Here is a 16,729-nt window from a genome sequence, read left to right as displayed (position 1 = left end):
ATATTGTTGATCAGTATTTAAAAAAAATATGCAAGCAACACGACTCCAGCTGGAAATCTTTAAATGAGACTTGGTCTGTGTCCATGTACTTTGCATGCAAGAGCATTTGAGTTCCATTACATGTAAGTGTACGTGCAGATATGCTTTTGGACCTCAAAGCCCACATCATAACACGCGTCATGATCTTCTGCCACAGACCATCTCCTCATGGTAAAGCTGCACAGGACTCAGATACACAGATGTGTGCAGGTCGGCCTCAGGGCCTGTGGACTGTAACCCCTGTGTTAAAGAGTAACAGATATGGAGCATGTTGAAATCCCGCTGACCAGAGCGCTGAAGCTGCCAGCGGGAATGGGGACAGGACACTGATCATCTTTCACTACTCCTCATGGAACAGAGTCTGGAGCTCAGACTGATATTAATGGTGGTACATTTATGACAAGCTTGTGTTAGTATTTGTTCTGTTCTGTCTGACATTATAAAACTTTGCATGTGGCTTTGTATGCGGGCACAGATGACTCCTATTTACGAAAACAGCTTAAAAAAAAGGGTTTATGATCGTATTGTTTTGTAGTACTTTTCCACCTTCAAGGGACAATATCAAGTTCTTTACATTGTTAAATTGAATGCATATAAATTAAGGTTATGTGATTTCTTTCATGTCTTTTTTTACTGTTGTGTGAAGCACTTTGAATTGCCTTGTGTACAAATTGTGCTGTACAAATAAACTTGCCTTGCCTTTACATCAAGGACACGCTCAAACACTCACATTCAACCTGCCGACCTGTAAGCCAGTGGATCTGACCGCTTTACCAACAATATTTATGTAATGAACAGGATTTGACCCGCAAACTGTCTCTGTAAACTTTCTCTTGCCTCCATAGTCATTTTTTTTTTTTTTTTTAGTGAATTCAGCCTTCAATCCTGACCAAGAAGATTCCTTTAACTCCAAGCAAACCACGGCCCAAAGATGATTTCCCCTTTTCCCCCACATTTTCTAATGGCCAAAACCAAAAAGTGTTCAAAATGAGGCTACAGTAAAGAAAAGAGTTCCAGATTAGGGTTTATAAATCATGGCAGGGTGAAAACTATATTTAAACCTAAACTTTAAGCCACGTTGAGTGTGTAACCCATTCCTCTAAGTCAGGACGTCAAGTTGTTTACGAACTAAATTCCAATTTTAAGAGTAGAAATGCTCTTCGTCAACACTATTTCAGTGGATTTCTGCAAAAGGATAGGGTCATCTAAATGGTCATGTTTTTTGGTTCTGCACAAAACAGATTTCCAGATAAAGATGTTAATGTTAATGGCGCCCATGTTGAAATAATTCTGTGTCCTGAACTACTGTGACATCTATGCGGTGGATGCCAGCCTAGGATTATGGCATTAAACTGTCAGTCTTCATCAGTAACACACACTATGGATATAACGTTTCAGAGCTATGTTGAGTAACAAATAAAACTGTAGCAAACAAAGGCAGAAAAACCCTGGCATATACAGCAGCCTCACCACCGTTTCACATACACATGCTGATGGGAACCAGATGCTGCATGTATACAGTGTAATAATAGAGAGAATTTTATGAAAAGTGAAAAAGTTTGTACTGAAGTTATGGCTGTCTTTCAGTGTGTAATTTACGGATGCTTTCTTTTAATAGCCTGAGAAGTTATAGGCTTGTGCCTTGATGTAATTAAGACCAAATATTCTTTTAGCCAAAAACCAGGGGCTTCAGCCATTTTAAGCATTTCCATTAGAATTGGTGTTGCACAGTATTGGTTGCTGTTGAAGAAAAGGTTCTCAGTTAGAAGACGTTTTTTTTTTCTTCATTTTAAAGCAAAGCAATCATTTCAGTAGATGCCAGAGCAATAACCATTAAACTTATCCATAATGCATTTATTTATTTATTTATTTGTGACCGTAACCCTGTTTCTTCTGATGGTACTCAAGAGCCTTTGTAGTGTAAATTTTATTTGGGGACAACAAATTATTCTCAGTAACAAGAGAAAACTATTTAGTTAAAAATGAGAAGCAAAATATATGTTAACCATTCCCAAATACATAATCCAAGGCATTGCGAGTTTAGAAAATTAAAAGGTCTGCATTTTTCTCTGGGAATAGTTAAAGCAAGTTTATTTCGTACACAAAGCAATTCAAAGTGCTTCACACAAAAGAATAATGGATTCATCACACTACAAACCAATAACAACATACATCAGCATTATAATATTTACTTTAAAGGAGAAGAATGTATGTCAATTCAATTAAAGAGCAAATTTCCCCTATAAAGAAGCACGCAAACTCGTACTGGCCCAGGAGTCGAACCCACAACCGTCTTGCTATGAGGACTGTGCTGGTACATACTTCGATCGAGTTTTTTATCCAGTTCTTGTGCCATGGTGCACCCGATTGCTGGCACCGCTGCATTGCTCACAGCCCTGTTTAACATAATAGTATTAGATTTGGTAATTTCTGGCTAATATTGTTTTTATGAAGTGTCACCTATTGCATTTCCTTGGCTTCATCCCATTGTGCAAATGTGGTCCCTTCTGGAGCAGAAAAAACAAAGGTGGAAGCCAAAAGCTAACCTCAAAGCTGCGAAAGTAGCGCGCAAGTTATGTGGTGACGCCTCATTGGCGACTGCAACCTCCACATTATAGTCATAGCACTCTCCAGGCTCCAATGCAAATGTATTTCTGCAACACCATTTGAAATGAAAGTAAAATCGCGTCAAAATATTTCAAGCAGGAAACTGGACTTTCCAAGCTCAAGTGGTGGAGCAGGAAGGATGCTGGTTGTTCAAATGAAACTCCTGTTCAGAGACACTTCAGCTGCATGAAGTGATTGATTGATGGTGTTTGGAGAGACTGCAGTTGGTGCAGATTAACAGCCACATCTGTCTGACTGACCCAAGGCTTCTGTGGCTATTGAAGCAGTACTTTGTCGTCTTCAAAGTAAAAGTTTTCTATCTTTTGTATGTTGTAAATATTATTCACAGCCATTTTTAGGTGTTGTTTTTGAAGTAGAAACTATTAAGACTAAACACTTCAGCTCCATTAGGTACATTACAGAGTTTGACTGTAATTGTGAGCATCATGTGTGGTATGGCACCTCTCACACCTTCTAATGCCGGGTGGAACTGCTTGGCCAAATGTCAAAACATGCTTGTTAAAGTCAACCTGGGCGGGCCTTCACTGTAAACCCCCAAATGTCAACTCATAACCTCCATCCAGAAAAGAGTCCAAATCTTGTTGAATTTATGGCTCACCATGGGACACTGGAGACTACGTGAAATTATACTGTGTAGCCATAGCACACACGCATGAAATTTGAGTTTTATAGGGTAATCCACATATCCACAAATCCTAGCAGGATTATAGCTAGTTTAGCCAGATGCTAATATGCTATGTTTTTAAGTGCTGTTGGTTGTAACACGTGATCCCAACCTCTGCAAACATAGTGAAGCGGTGCGGTATGTATATTGGATTTTCCACTATTTCCAGACTCCACAGGTTTGTTTACATTGACAGTATCCAAATGCTGAGCTGAAAGCAGGAGCTTTTTCATGGACCCCGCAGGTGGGACATCGGTGGGAATAATAGTGTTGCAGTGTTACGTTACGAGAGCAGGTTTTAGATGTTGGAAAACAAAAACAATGCAGCAGCAGAAACAACCTCTCCAAGTCACTGCAGTTTTACACTTGAGTTGGAACAAGAAAAGATGTATTGCACTCAACCATCTAGGAGGATTTCTCCTGAGTACTTTGCCCTTCTGAGGAAGACTACTTTTTGATCATGTCTGAACAGCTTGAGTGAAGATGCTTCATCCATGTAAAGTCGCATCTATGCCAAAACTTCACCTCTCCTGCGGGGCAACTGTACACACGGAAGCTCTGGTAGTTTTTACATTGAGTTAAAAAGCAATAAAGCTCAAACTAGTAGTATGTGGCGAACGTGCAATAATGTGTGTAATTGCTGAAATAAAATGAGTGAGTACACCTTCAAATGCATGTCTGCTGTTGTCCTTTCTGTTTCTTGCCTCGTGCAGTTGCATTTCTCTACTTTCATTGTCGTAGTGCGCCGAGATCCCAAATTGTGTTCTTAGATTTGGAAAATTTCTGTCATGGTTCTGGTTTGAAGTTTATTTGCTAACATTGTCCCACTCTTGTTACACATGTAAATGGCCCACTTCTCAACATATCCTGAATCAGTTTTTGCTTCCTAATCTGCTTTTGATTTTGAAACTGTGTTTGTCAAATGGTGGGCACAACCAAAATCTTATTTAGAGGCCAGCAAATGCCCAGAGCCGGTCCTGATTGCAACTTACTGTTAAAAGTGCTCGATGAGGCTCTTCTCCAGTAGAACTCGTTTATATTAACATAGAAAATTAATGAACGCTGAGATCACAGTATTTATAATGAAACTGGCCCAACACCACATGAGCAACAATAAGTCAACAGTCCCCTTTTGTCCCAGTTAAGTGTTTCCACAAAAAGGAGCCATGTAACTCTTTCCAGATCGGAGTGTAATTTTGCAGCTGACCTTTACTAAGCTGGCTGCTGTAAGTGCCAGTCCTCCTCCAGCACAGGAGCCTGTTCTTGTGAAGCTCATCAGCCAAAAATAATATCTTAACCCAAATTACAACTCCTGTTGTGTTTCCTGTTGTTATGGAGCTGGGTGCATCAAAACACTAGTATGTTTTTAGTGCCAGGCAAAACTTAAAGGTGTACTATGGGTCCGCCACCTGCTCCATAATGGCTAGATTTGTAAAGGTCATTGCAACTTCAAAAGCCGTTTTCAGGAAGCACATTTTTCTTTCATTGGGTCATAAAGATCAGCCCTTTAACTCTCACCTACACACACACCATACATTTCAGTCTCCGGTCTTAATGAATTGTATTGACGTTTTGTTGATAGGTCATTCTAAGCCTGATTTTTAACTCCTAAAGATGAGCTTCAATTTGGACACATTTTCAGTTTGATCTCGTTTACTCAAATACTAAGATATCCTTTGTACATTTTCACTTCAACAACATGAAGCAAGAAATGTAATCCTGCCTTTATAACCTCACATTCATGTCAGTAAAATACAGTTTCAAACTGATACCGCAAATTTTGAGATTGTATCTTGTATTAGAACACCAGTAATTGAATAAATGCAAGCTCGATGATATTTTAATTTGATTTAATGCCAGGCATCTTGAAGCAGTTTTTAGACAACCTACCAGACCAGATGTGTTACACAGCACAGCTTTAAAACAACTGGTTTAAAAAAGTTATTTTGACTCTAATTTTACCGAGCGTTAAGTTTGCAATAGTTGGGTTTTTTGGCATTAAAAATATGTGGGCATCTGAGTAGTTCTTCCATTCACCATGGAATAAATTGTCAATTTTGTTCACTGACAATAGCAATAAACAATTTCTGATTTTGATTTTCTTGTTTTGAAGCACCCATTCAACTAAATTGTGTCCAGAAATCCGGTTGTCGAGACCCCACCTTTGACTGCTGCCCGGATCTCTCTGCACTGGTCCCTTACGGCTCCTCCCACAGGTGGAGGGGTCCACGGGAGGACAGCCCCATGGTACTCCTTTTGGCTATGCCCGGCCAGGCCCCATAGGCCCCATATAGCCACCAGACGCTTGCCATCGAGCACCCACCCGTAGCTCGACCACACACCCACACTAAGCTAAGTTGTTACCATCCCTACGCCTCAAGTTGGGGACAGCTCTCTCACAGTTGTGTTGGTGTACGGGCCGAACAATGATGTACCCGGTATCCATGGTAATGGTACTGGACAGTTCAGCGATCGTGTACTTGCTTGTTCTGGGGGTCTTTAACGTCCGACAGTGACACTTGGAGAGGGATGATTGAGAAGAAGCCCCCCCCCCCGATCTGAACAACAGCAGTGTTCAGTTATGGGACTTTTGGGCTAACTGCGGAATGTCGATAACAAACACCATGTTCAAGCACAAGAGTGTCCATCAGTGCATGTGGCACCAGGACACCATTGACTTGGTTGTCGTGTCATCTGAACTTTGGCCGCGTGTCTTGGACACCCGGGGGAAGAGAGGGGTGGTAAGTTGGTTCTGCTGGCGGAGGAGGAAGCCAGACAGACAGCCCAAGCGTTTCGTAAGGCTCTATTGGGAACATCTTGTTTTGGGCCCTTTGCTCAGGGCTCATGGAGCATGAGATTGACAGGCTTTGGGTAATGACTGAAAGGACCAGATTGCAGATACAAGCGGTCAAAATAAGTTTCCCCCACAGGGTGACTGTGCGCTCCCTTGAAGATAAGACGAGGAGCTCAGTCACGCGGGTGGAGCTTGGAGTAGAGCTGCTGCTCCTTCACGTCAAGAGGAGACCTTGACGTCCCCTGGGGGCATGTGGAGGTGTTTCGGGCATGTCCCACCGGGAAGAGGCTCAGGGGAAGACCCAGGGCACACTCTAGGGACTATGTCTCTCGGCTGGCCTGGGAACGCCTCGGGATCCCCCCGGAGGAACTGAAGGAAGTGTCTTGGATGAGGGAAGTCTGGGAGTCCCAGCTTAGACCGCTGCCCCCGCCACCCAGCCCCAGATAAGTGTTAGAAGATGGAGCGATGAATTATTCAACTACAGTATTATTCATTTAATTTTGCTCTAATGTCACATCATGTGATTATGTGGGAACTGGCAAGTGAATATGACATGAACACACCTGTAGCTTAAGTATGATTATGCTGTGTTTGCATTGGCAGGCTGTCGGTTGGAGTGTGGCATTTCCTTCAGTCATCAGTATTGATCGTGTCAGATCTGAGTGGAAACATGAGTGAGTGCCAGACACATGACAGTGAGCAGAGCTAGCAAGGGCCCTGTCAGGTCATCATCACCGAACTGACCCCCACCAACACCACTGACCACTGCAACTGACCTGAGACCAGGGCAGAGCAAACACTGATAACAGTCTGTAAATATTAACTCATCTTTATGTATAATGACTTAATTCCACAAGCATCTTCTGCCTTTAGATATTGTTGGTTTTGTTTGACACAGAAGCCCACTACTAAAAGATGGTGCCTATTATTTAACTATTTGATTTATTTGACAGGAACAGTACATTTCCACAAAATAAGTACCCAATGTCCATTAGGCTTCTAGCCTGTTTTTCCAGTGGATAGTCAGAAGTTACAAAACTTGCTGCTCTTCTCGCTCTGGATTTAACACTTGATATATCCTAGACAGTGTTGCAGTATTCGAGGGAGCAACGTACTAGCAAGTTGCAGGTAATGATTCAGAAGTTACAGCCATGTTCAGGGTGTTGCTTTCCTTCTCTGACACTGCCTTCTGTCCCGCAAGACTTTGAAATGGAATAAAACCAAAGCGCACTGTTTGCGCCGTGTTAGAACACGGGTGGAAGTCTGAGGAAACTTTTGATGCCGAACACTGCAGCGGTCTGGGGTGGTTTTCAGGTATTTAGACAAGTGCTCTAGCACAACACCATGTGAATCTGCACGGCTTTTGTCAAATATGCACTGCAATGCACTAGAGTTGGTGTAACGGGCAGCCTGCAAGTAACGCTCACACAATATTTACTGAACCCGCCTCAAACTCAGTCACTGGGTGAGACTTAAGCTCCATCTGCAAAGAGTTCCATGAGTATGAAGCTTTCACTAAAAAGGCTTACTGACCCAGAGTTGTCCACCACCTTTTCACACTGATTCCTAAAATCTATAGAAATACTGCTCCAACACATTTGTTTTATCCAAACTAGGTTTTATCATCTCTGAAGTGCCATACAGCCATTTCAGTAGAGTGCTTAGGTCAAAATCCAAATTGATGAGGGTTAAGTACAGTTTTTCTTTATCAATAGTTCAGCCACCAGCTTCTCAAGTCTTTGAAAAATCAGGCACATTTTAGATTGGTCGATAATTGCAGTCCATCTCAATATTTCACAGTTGTTATTGTGCCAACCCCACTCTCCCACCCCATGTCTACATCGTCTTCACCTTAACATCACCATGTAAAGGCCGGGCTGATCACCTGAGACAAAGCCCCAATCATGAGTCTCTTGTTGTTCTTCTATAATCATACTTTATAGATTCTTGAGACTTTAAAGAGGTGGTGGTTGTGCTTACTTGGGGAGACCAGTTGGTTAGCTCATAGTTGGGGTTTAAACCTGCCTGTTGCATAACACTGAGTTAAAGGCAGCCATAGATGAAGTAACAGTGTTTACATTCAGGCTGAAATTGCAGAAGGGAAGTATCCGTCATCCTGAGTTAATGACCAAACTACTGTTTACCAGGCCTCTTTCCAGCATGGAAACGGGTCACTCTCTTTGAAAGCTTTGGTTTAAGACAATTCTTTCTGGGGAATCACTTCTATTTGTATTCTGTGCCTGTTGCCTTGGCGGTATAGGAAGGGACAGAATGACAAGGTGAACTCTACAGGTAACTTTGCATGTGAAATTCAGTCTTCTGAATGTGTATATATAAACAAAGTGAATGTGATCAATGGATAATGTGACTGTTTTGTAAAATAGAATAGAAATAGAAAGCTGGTACTGTAGGTGAGTTATTTGTTAATAATGAATGATGCGTTCCACTTAACTATTGTGTATGAGATAATAAAAGCAAAATGACACGATTTACAACAATTATTGCTCATTTTGTTCTCTATTCTAGTGTTTTCTTCCTGAGCACGGAGCCTTAGAACTGGCCAAAAGTCCTTTTACAGTGTTTTCTCAGTGAGAGAGTATCATTGATGTGAGTTTTACTGCTGCCCGCTACAGTTAGCATGGCCAGAACATTACATTACACCATTTAGGTCATTAGACTTTTTCCTATTCCTAGTTTATTGACAGAGTATAGAAGCCCACAGTGGCATTTGAAGGAGGCAGAATTGCCATTATAGAAATGCAATTGTGGTCAGTTGCATCATAATGCTTTTAAGATATATAATTGCTTTTTCAATTTGGTTTCTACAAATTATGATCCATTCTCATTGGAACACACAGGGATATAGTGCCAATCCTAAGGCCGTATTTGGCTGCCCGATTATACCAAAATAAAGACTATTATGGAGAATTCACATCGATGCCACAAGAGCCAAAATATCGTGCCAATGGGCGAGGCGAATGTAAGAGTTTTGCTCCCCCAGAATGCACTAGATTTTGCTGTTCACACACATTCATCACACACCCCAAATGCCACACCATGAGAAGCTACATGAGAAGGGATCCGCTGACCGTGGGTTAGGGTTAGGCTAACCCTAACCCATGTGGACAAACACATAATTTCTTTAACTTGATATGGCTAAACTGAATGGCACATGGCTTTCTGATTTATTAAGGTATACATGATTTAAACTACTTTTTGATTAATGTTATATAATAATAACATCAAAAGTTAATTTTAAGAGGAAAAAGTCACAGTGTGGTACATTCAAATGCTTGCCAAATCTGGTGACCTGCTGCTGACAGGTTAGCTATAAAACACATCTAAGCAGAGCAAATTACACAATTATTGCTTTAGGGACACCAAGATGAATCTGTCTGTTTTGCAGTGACTTAATACTTTTCACTTTTCTTAAATGTTGTGCAAACACACTGTAACATCTGAAAGCTCTAAAAGTTGTTATTGGGCCAGAGTTGTAGATTTCTCTTGACTGTGCTCGCAGTGGGAGCGTATGTCTGCAGGGTCATTTGAGCAGCGTGTCGACCAGATGAGATTTATTAGGTAAATCTGTGCTCCTCTGACCCCCCACAGTAGTCTGTATATGTGTCTTAGTGCCACACAAACACAGCTCGGTACAAATTCGCAGGAAAAGACAACTTCCCAAAGGTGCACCGTGAAAGGGCCCACTGTTTCAACTGGAGTTTCCACGACAGAGCGTCTCCCGTGAGTGAACACATGCCAGCGTCGATGGAAACAAGTAGGCAGGAACTACATGTTTTCTACCAAAAAAAAAAGATTTTTCTACAAGTTATTGATCCCTTTAGGAAAATGTTAACTGTGTAACCCATTTAAAAGTCTATGGAAATCAGAGTATCATAGAGTGAAGCGAAAAGTGGTTGGAAGTAAATTAATGTTCATGTTAAATAACCACAATAAACAGTACACATATTGTTTGATTTAGTTCACGTTTAATGACTCGCTTTACTTTTACTCATGGGACTGCTGTAAATAAAACTTGGATCAGTAAAAGAGAACATCCAAGTATGTTTCTTATTTAAGCTACTGTTACCACTAGAGACTTCTGATGAAAACTAAGTGGATTACAAGTGTGGAAGACAGTTTGTGTTGCCCATCCAGACACTGCATAAAAACTGTGTGACTAAATCCACATAAGAATAAGACATTTCAAATGAGAAAACATATAGGATCCCAGAGTCTAACACTTCGCTTTGAGAAGAGGAAGGAGGACACTCACTAGTGAAGAATGAAGCATGAAGTAGTGCACACATTCTGCCTGTCGCCTGCCTCGGAAGGTATGGCATTGTCGGCAGTATTTGTTTGATCTGGAGAGCACCATTGGCACTCGAAAGACACAGTTCTGTCTCGCGTCTTTGTCTAAGGAGCGCTCTGACTGGTCATGAGTTTTCATTTGGGAAACACACGGCAGCACATAGTCGAAGATCGAAAATAGATTTACTTTGGAGGTGCAACTTCAACTGATTCTCAACAGTTTTACTTCTACTCTTTACTTTTTAACACAAGCTTCTGTACCTTCTATTCCTTATATTACCAAAACAGACTATTTTTTCTTTGTGAGATCAGACCTAGTTTGTTTCCCTCATGAAGGTTTCCTTGGATCACATGTCATGTGCATGCTTTTGGCCACGTGGTTGGTCACACTAGCTCTTGTTTGTATTTTGTTTGAAGCGACAGTGCATCCCTTTGAGTCGTCACTAGGAAGTGGAGGGCAGATTGTCTCGTACTAGGCTTAAGATTTTAGTCTTCAGGTAGTTCACACTCAAACTCAGACTGACAGACCAATAGATCAGCTCACAGTTTGAGTGCACATTGCCATATTGCCCAATTAGAGAGCCCATGACTCCATTGGTTTTAAATGAGGTGCGAGGGCTAGACATCTATATTCAAACAATACAAAACATACTGTGTTATGCTCATTAATAACATGATGTAGATTCCATTCCAGGAACGTGAACGTCTTTGCTTCAATAAAAGCTTGTTATCCTTGTATGCCATCCTTATACATGTTTTTTCTAAGCTTTTTTTTCTTTTTCATCTATGCTTTTGTCCATTGATTTCTTCTAAACACATTTTTCATGCATTTAATCAAGCGTTCTCCTCCGACGTTGATACTCTGTTCCTGATCTCCCATGTGCACAACAGCACACAGTTCTCCCAAAACACTTCTTTCCCGTCTTTTACCCCTCACTGTGAATTCCTTACATTCACTAGTCCTGAGGGCAAATCCCACCACCGGCACAAGTGTGTTATGCTCCCCTGCTCTCCGTTTTATTGCGCTCTCCTGTATATACACTAAACTTCACAGTAATTCATCGCTCCTATTCTTAAAGTGCCGTTAGACTCCATGTAAATAAGTATACACAGCCACAGAGCCCCCGTGCAGGCATAAATAACATGTGGTAAAAGGTGGAGGGGGAGGCAGGGGGAGAGGGTACTGCTGGTTTTATGGCTCCCATGTGCAACTCTATGTGCGTTCATGAGCCAACCCTGACCACATAGTCACGGCCAGTGGCAAACAGTGCAGTGGCCTCTTAAAGGGTTCACACATAAGATTACATAAAAGGTGCCGAGAGGGACGGGGTGCTAAGGTTAAGGGTCTTTGTGCTACTTGAGACATGCACGTTACACCAAAATAGAATGAGCTATTTCTTATCACCTGTTGGATCAAAATGTCTATGCTCAATATTGAGATGGTTCTTGAATTTGAATACAACAGCACACGTGACACAAATATACACTAACACCAGGTGACATATGCACTCGGTGGAAAAGCATAAATCCCAAACTTATCTACGTAAAAGCTTAAAACCTCTGCCTCATACAGCCCTAGCAATCACATTTGGCATTTACAACTTTTTTAATGCTGTTTCACGCTGCTGTGATTGTGAAAGAACAAATATTTAAGTGTTGTAGGTTATTTTGCTTCCATTTCTACTAAAGAGACAACCTTCAGAAGTGCTGATTCCCATTGATTCCCATTACTTTCCAATGATTCATAAAGAAAAATTACATTACAATTTCTTTGACATGGACATCCTATGTGCTTGGACACAACATGTATTCATCAGGGCAGTTTTTGTCCGTAATAACTGCTGATAAAAAAAGCTTGAGTTCCAAAGTGCAAGTTAAGGCTTTGTTTGCGCGATAGTGCATTCCAATATCTAGTGTTGTTTGGTCACACCTCTGTTGTTTAATAATAAACATTCTTTCTGTTAGACATGGTGGTTTCATTGGTTTTGCACTTCCAATCCAAAAGCACTCGAATAATACTTTGGACACAGCAGCATGAAACACATCAAATTCAAGGTATTGTTTCTCCAAACCAAAGTCATCACAAAACATCAAGGTTTCATTAGGCTGAAACTACTGTGCACTTTTAATTTGCCATTCGACCCTGAATACAATCTTGCTTCTTCCTCTCAGACCTGGTTTGTTTTCCATTTTCCTAAAGCCTGTTGCACATTATCACAAAGATATTTTTCTTTCTGTCTTTTCATCCTGTGAATGAGTGACAGACAATAACAGAGTCCTGGTTAAGTTATGCTCTTGTCAAATATCTATACATAACCTTGACTTGCCTTGGTTCTTTATGTGTTAGCTTTTGCACAATCATACTCCTACCCTACATTTTGTTCACTAATACAAAGTCGGCAGGTTTTACAATTCAACGAATACATAGTTTCTGCTTAATTACTAACATCTACAACATGACAACGGTGATATCTTTTTGACCTTAAAACTCGGGTCAAGATGAATTTCTTCTCATTTATTTTTTTCTCAGGCAAGTATTGGCACGTCTTCAGCTGTCACGGAAGATTCCTTTGAAGTACCTGAATCATGAATGTAGAACTACAGTAATTAGATTTTTAAAAATAGATGCTAAACATTGCATAGATAGATCTGTCTCGTTTCATTTCTTGGACGTCTAAATTTGGAAGTGTTCTCTGGTCTGAGCTCCTGTACACAACATGCTGCACATTCCTCTGCCTGCGTCAAAAGTCTAATTAGGATCACTATAAATCGCCCCGGGCCAGTACACTTCACCACATAAGTCTGCTCCAACAAGAGATTTGACGCACCTTTTTAATTAGACCAGTTATTGCATTTCAATAATGTGAAAATGGCGTGGCATCTGGTTTGCTGCGATCACAACATATCATTATGAAAAAAGTGAAATATCCTGCTCAGTCGGCATAACAACAAGACTGGTGATGACAAAATAGTGGCAACAGTTACTATCTGACCAGAAAAGTATCAAAATGTGGACAAGGGAGCTGCTGATGCTGAAATCATGCGATGGAAAAGAGGAAACAGTGCAAGATTCTGACACCCGAGAGCATAGACAGGGCAAATACCATATTTTCCAGACTATAAGTTGCACCCTTTTTCATAGTTTTGGCCGGGGTGCGACTTATACTTATATTTATACTTATATACTTATACTCCGGAGCAACTTATATGTGATACTATTTGTTATTTTCACACTTTCAACCGCATTTCATACTCCAGTGCGACTACAGTGAACCCTCGTTTATCGCGGGGGTTACGTTCCAAAACGAACCCGCAATAGGCGAAATCCGCGAAGTAGAAACCTTTCTTTTTTTACAGTTATTATACAATAAAATACTCCATAAAAAATTGAAGCTCACGCGCGGCGCCGCTCTCACCGGCCTCGCAAACTTCAATTTGGCAAGCGGTTTTACGTTCGTGTACATATTAATCCATAACGTTATTGACACACAGGTAGAGAAGACGCGGAGAGACTGATTAGCCAATCAGAATGCAGAACACCGTGCATGATGAAAATCCGCGAAGCAGCGAGACCGCGAAAAGTGAACCGCGTTATAGCGAGGGATCACTGTATATGTTTTTTTCTTCTCTATTATGCATTTTTTGGCTGGTGCGACTTATAGTGCAGAAAATACGGTATCTGGACTGAAAAAACGATGTATAAAGAACCAAGAGGGACGTATAATATCTGTGTGGCAGGGGAGAACAATGAGAAATTGACTCAGGTGGGTAGTTTACACCGTCAAATGTCAATTCTAATGTGGCTGTGCCTTTGCGTTCTTCAACTTTCAGATCATTTACTTGTTCCAAAGTCTCATCAAATGTTCAAAAGTCTGCGATGACATGTCACGACACATGAACCAGCCTGGACATGGACCCGCTCGAATCCTCAGCACCAGTTGTGTAGTGGCACTGAAGATCTGACTATGCTCACATCAACAGAAAACTATAGAATCAGGTTCTCTTATCTCGTCTTATCTTACAAGCTACAGTCACGGTGTCGATCCCAGAATGAATGCTATTCCAGTATCTTAATTGTAGTAGTTAAAGTTAGCATGGGTTTAGTAGCTGGAAAAAACATCTGTGATAAAGATAATGTTGTCTTATCCAAAAGCAGACATTGTCAACATGGATTGGATTTGGACACTGTAAGTATAGGCAGTGCAGTGTGTTTCGGGATTCGTGCTTACTTTTACTTGCAGACTCTATCCATCATTGACCGTGATATCTCCAAATATTTAGTGTGGAAAAAATAGAACCCTCTGTGGGCCGTTTCTTGGACCGCTACGGAAGACTTAAAGATAGATTATTAATGACCCAGGGCAGTGTAAAGATGCTCAAAGCAGCAGTCGAAAGTTTGTGCTGACAGATACTCATTATGCGCTGCCCGTTTACTTTGGCAGGAGTTATTTCTGATCCGACCTGAACATGTTTTTAGCTTGTGGCTTTTGCTGATGACAGGGTGTACTTAGGATGCTAGGAGGCAATAAAATCACTCTTATGTATTTTGTGGAAATGTGGATAAACTTCAGACTTCAGCAAATCAGAAATTATGGTGACGACCTCTTTTGATGACCAAAAACAATCATTTTGAAGTTTTCGAGTTACAGTCAATAAAGATGACTGTATTTTTTCATATTTTATCCTCTCATACAGTGATTCTTTGATGTTTGTCTTTGTTTATTCCCTTCGGTCTACATTCTGAGAGTTATTGATCTCCTGGACACATAAAGCTATAATTTTCCTTTTTCCCATATTTTTTGTTATATTCTTTGCCTTTGGAAAATAAACCCAACAACAGTTTTACTACTCTTACTACTTTATATTCCTCTCCTTGAACAGACACCTTAACGTGGTGGAGGGGTTTGAGTGCCCGAATGATCCCGGGAGCTATGTTGTCGGGGGCTTCAAGCCCCTGGTAGGGTCTCCCAAGGCAAACAGGTCCTAGGTGACGGGTCAGACAAAGATCGGTTCAGAAGCCTCTTATGATGAGGAGAAAAAGCAAGGCCGTTTACGTCGCCCGGATCGGCGTCACCGGGGCCCCATCCTGGAGCCAGGCCTGGGATGGGTGCTCCATGGCGAGTGCCTGGAGGCCGGGTCTTGCCCCACGGGGCCCGGCCGGGCACAGCCCGAAAGAGCGACGTGGGGCCGCCCTCCCGTGGGCCCACCACCCGCAGGAGGATCCATAAGGGGCCGGTGCAGAAAGATTTGGGCGGCAGTCGACGGCAGGGGCCTCGGCGACCAGATCTCCAGACACAGAGACTAACTCTGGGGACATGGAATGTCACCTCGCTGGGGGGGAAAGAGCCTGAGCTTGCGGGAGGTTGAGCGATACCGACTAGATATAGTCGGCCTCACCTCCATGCACAGTTTGGGCTCTGGAACCCATCTCCTCGAGAGGGGCTGGACGCTCCACTTCTCTGGTGTTGCCCGCGGGGAGAGGCGGTGGGCTGGTGTGGGCTTGCTTATAGCCCCTCAGCTCAGCCGCCACGTGTTGGAGTTCACCCCAGTGAACGAGAGGGTCGCGTCCCTCCGCCTTCGGGTGGGGGACAGGTCTCTCACTGTTGTGGCGGCCTACGGGCTGAACAGCAGTGCAGAGTACCCGGCCTTCTTGGAGTCCTTGGGAGGGGTACTGGACAGTGCACCGACCAGGGACTCCGTTGTTCTACTGGGGGACTTCAACGCCCACGTGGGCAATGACAGTGACACCTGGAGAGGGGTGATTGCGAAGAACGGCTTCCCCGATCTGAACCTGTGCGGTGTTCAGTCATAGGACTTCTGTGCTAGCCACGGATTGTCCATAATGAACACCATGTTCAAGCACAAGGGTGTCCATCAGTGCACGTGGCACCAGGACACTCTAGGCCGGACGTCAATGATCGACTTTGTTGTCGTGTCATCTGACCTCCGGCCGCGTGTCTTGGACACTCGGGTGAAGAGAGGGGCAGAGTTGTCAACCGATCACCACCTGGTGGTGAGTTGGATCCGCTGGCGGAGGAGGAAGCCGGACAGACTTGGCAGACCCAAGCGCTTTGTGAGGGTCTGTTGGGAACGTCTAGTGGAGCCCTCTGTCAGTAGGGTATTCAACTCGCACCTCCGGGAGAGCTTCTCCCATGTCCCGGGGGAGGTTGGGGACATTGAGTCCGAGTGGACCATGTTCTCCGTCTCCATTGTTGATGCGGCTGTGGTCGCAAGGTCTCCGGTGCCTGTCGTGGCAGCAACCGTCAGACTGAAGAAGGAGGCCTATCAGGCCATTC

The 16,729-nt window shown here is 42.6% G+C and overlaps 1 protein-coding gene across 1 annotated transcript in view; it reads left to right on the top strand.

The window, feature by feature from the left end:
- The window catches only part of LOC140363593 (craniofacial development protein 2-like), a 184,870-nt gene extending 168,625 nt beyond the window's left edge, over positions 1 to 16,245 (top strand). The window contains exon 2 of the mRNA XM_072450227.1: positions 15,796 to 16,245. Coding sequence (XP_072306328.1) covers positions 15,796 to 16,245 — 450 coding nt within the window. The remainder of the gene's footprint in view (positions 1 to 15,795) is intronic.
- Positions 16,246 to 16,729: the final 484 nt, after the last annotated feature.

Source organism: Eucyclogobius newberryi, unplaced genomic scaffold (assembly GCF_026437365.1).
Source record: "Eucyclogobius newberryi isolate DKJ021-1_F unplaced genomic scaffold, fEucNew1.0.hap1 SCAF_17, whole genome shotgun sequence".
In the NCBI taxonomy this organism is placed as follows: Eukaryota; Metazoa; Chordata; class Actinopteri; order Gobiiformes; family Gobiidae; genus Eucyclogobius; species Eucyclogobius newberryi.
The sequence above is the reverse complement of the archived record's forward strand: the minus strand, read 5'-3'. Positions and strand labels throughout refer to the sequence as shown.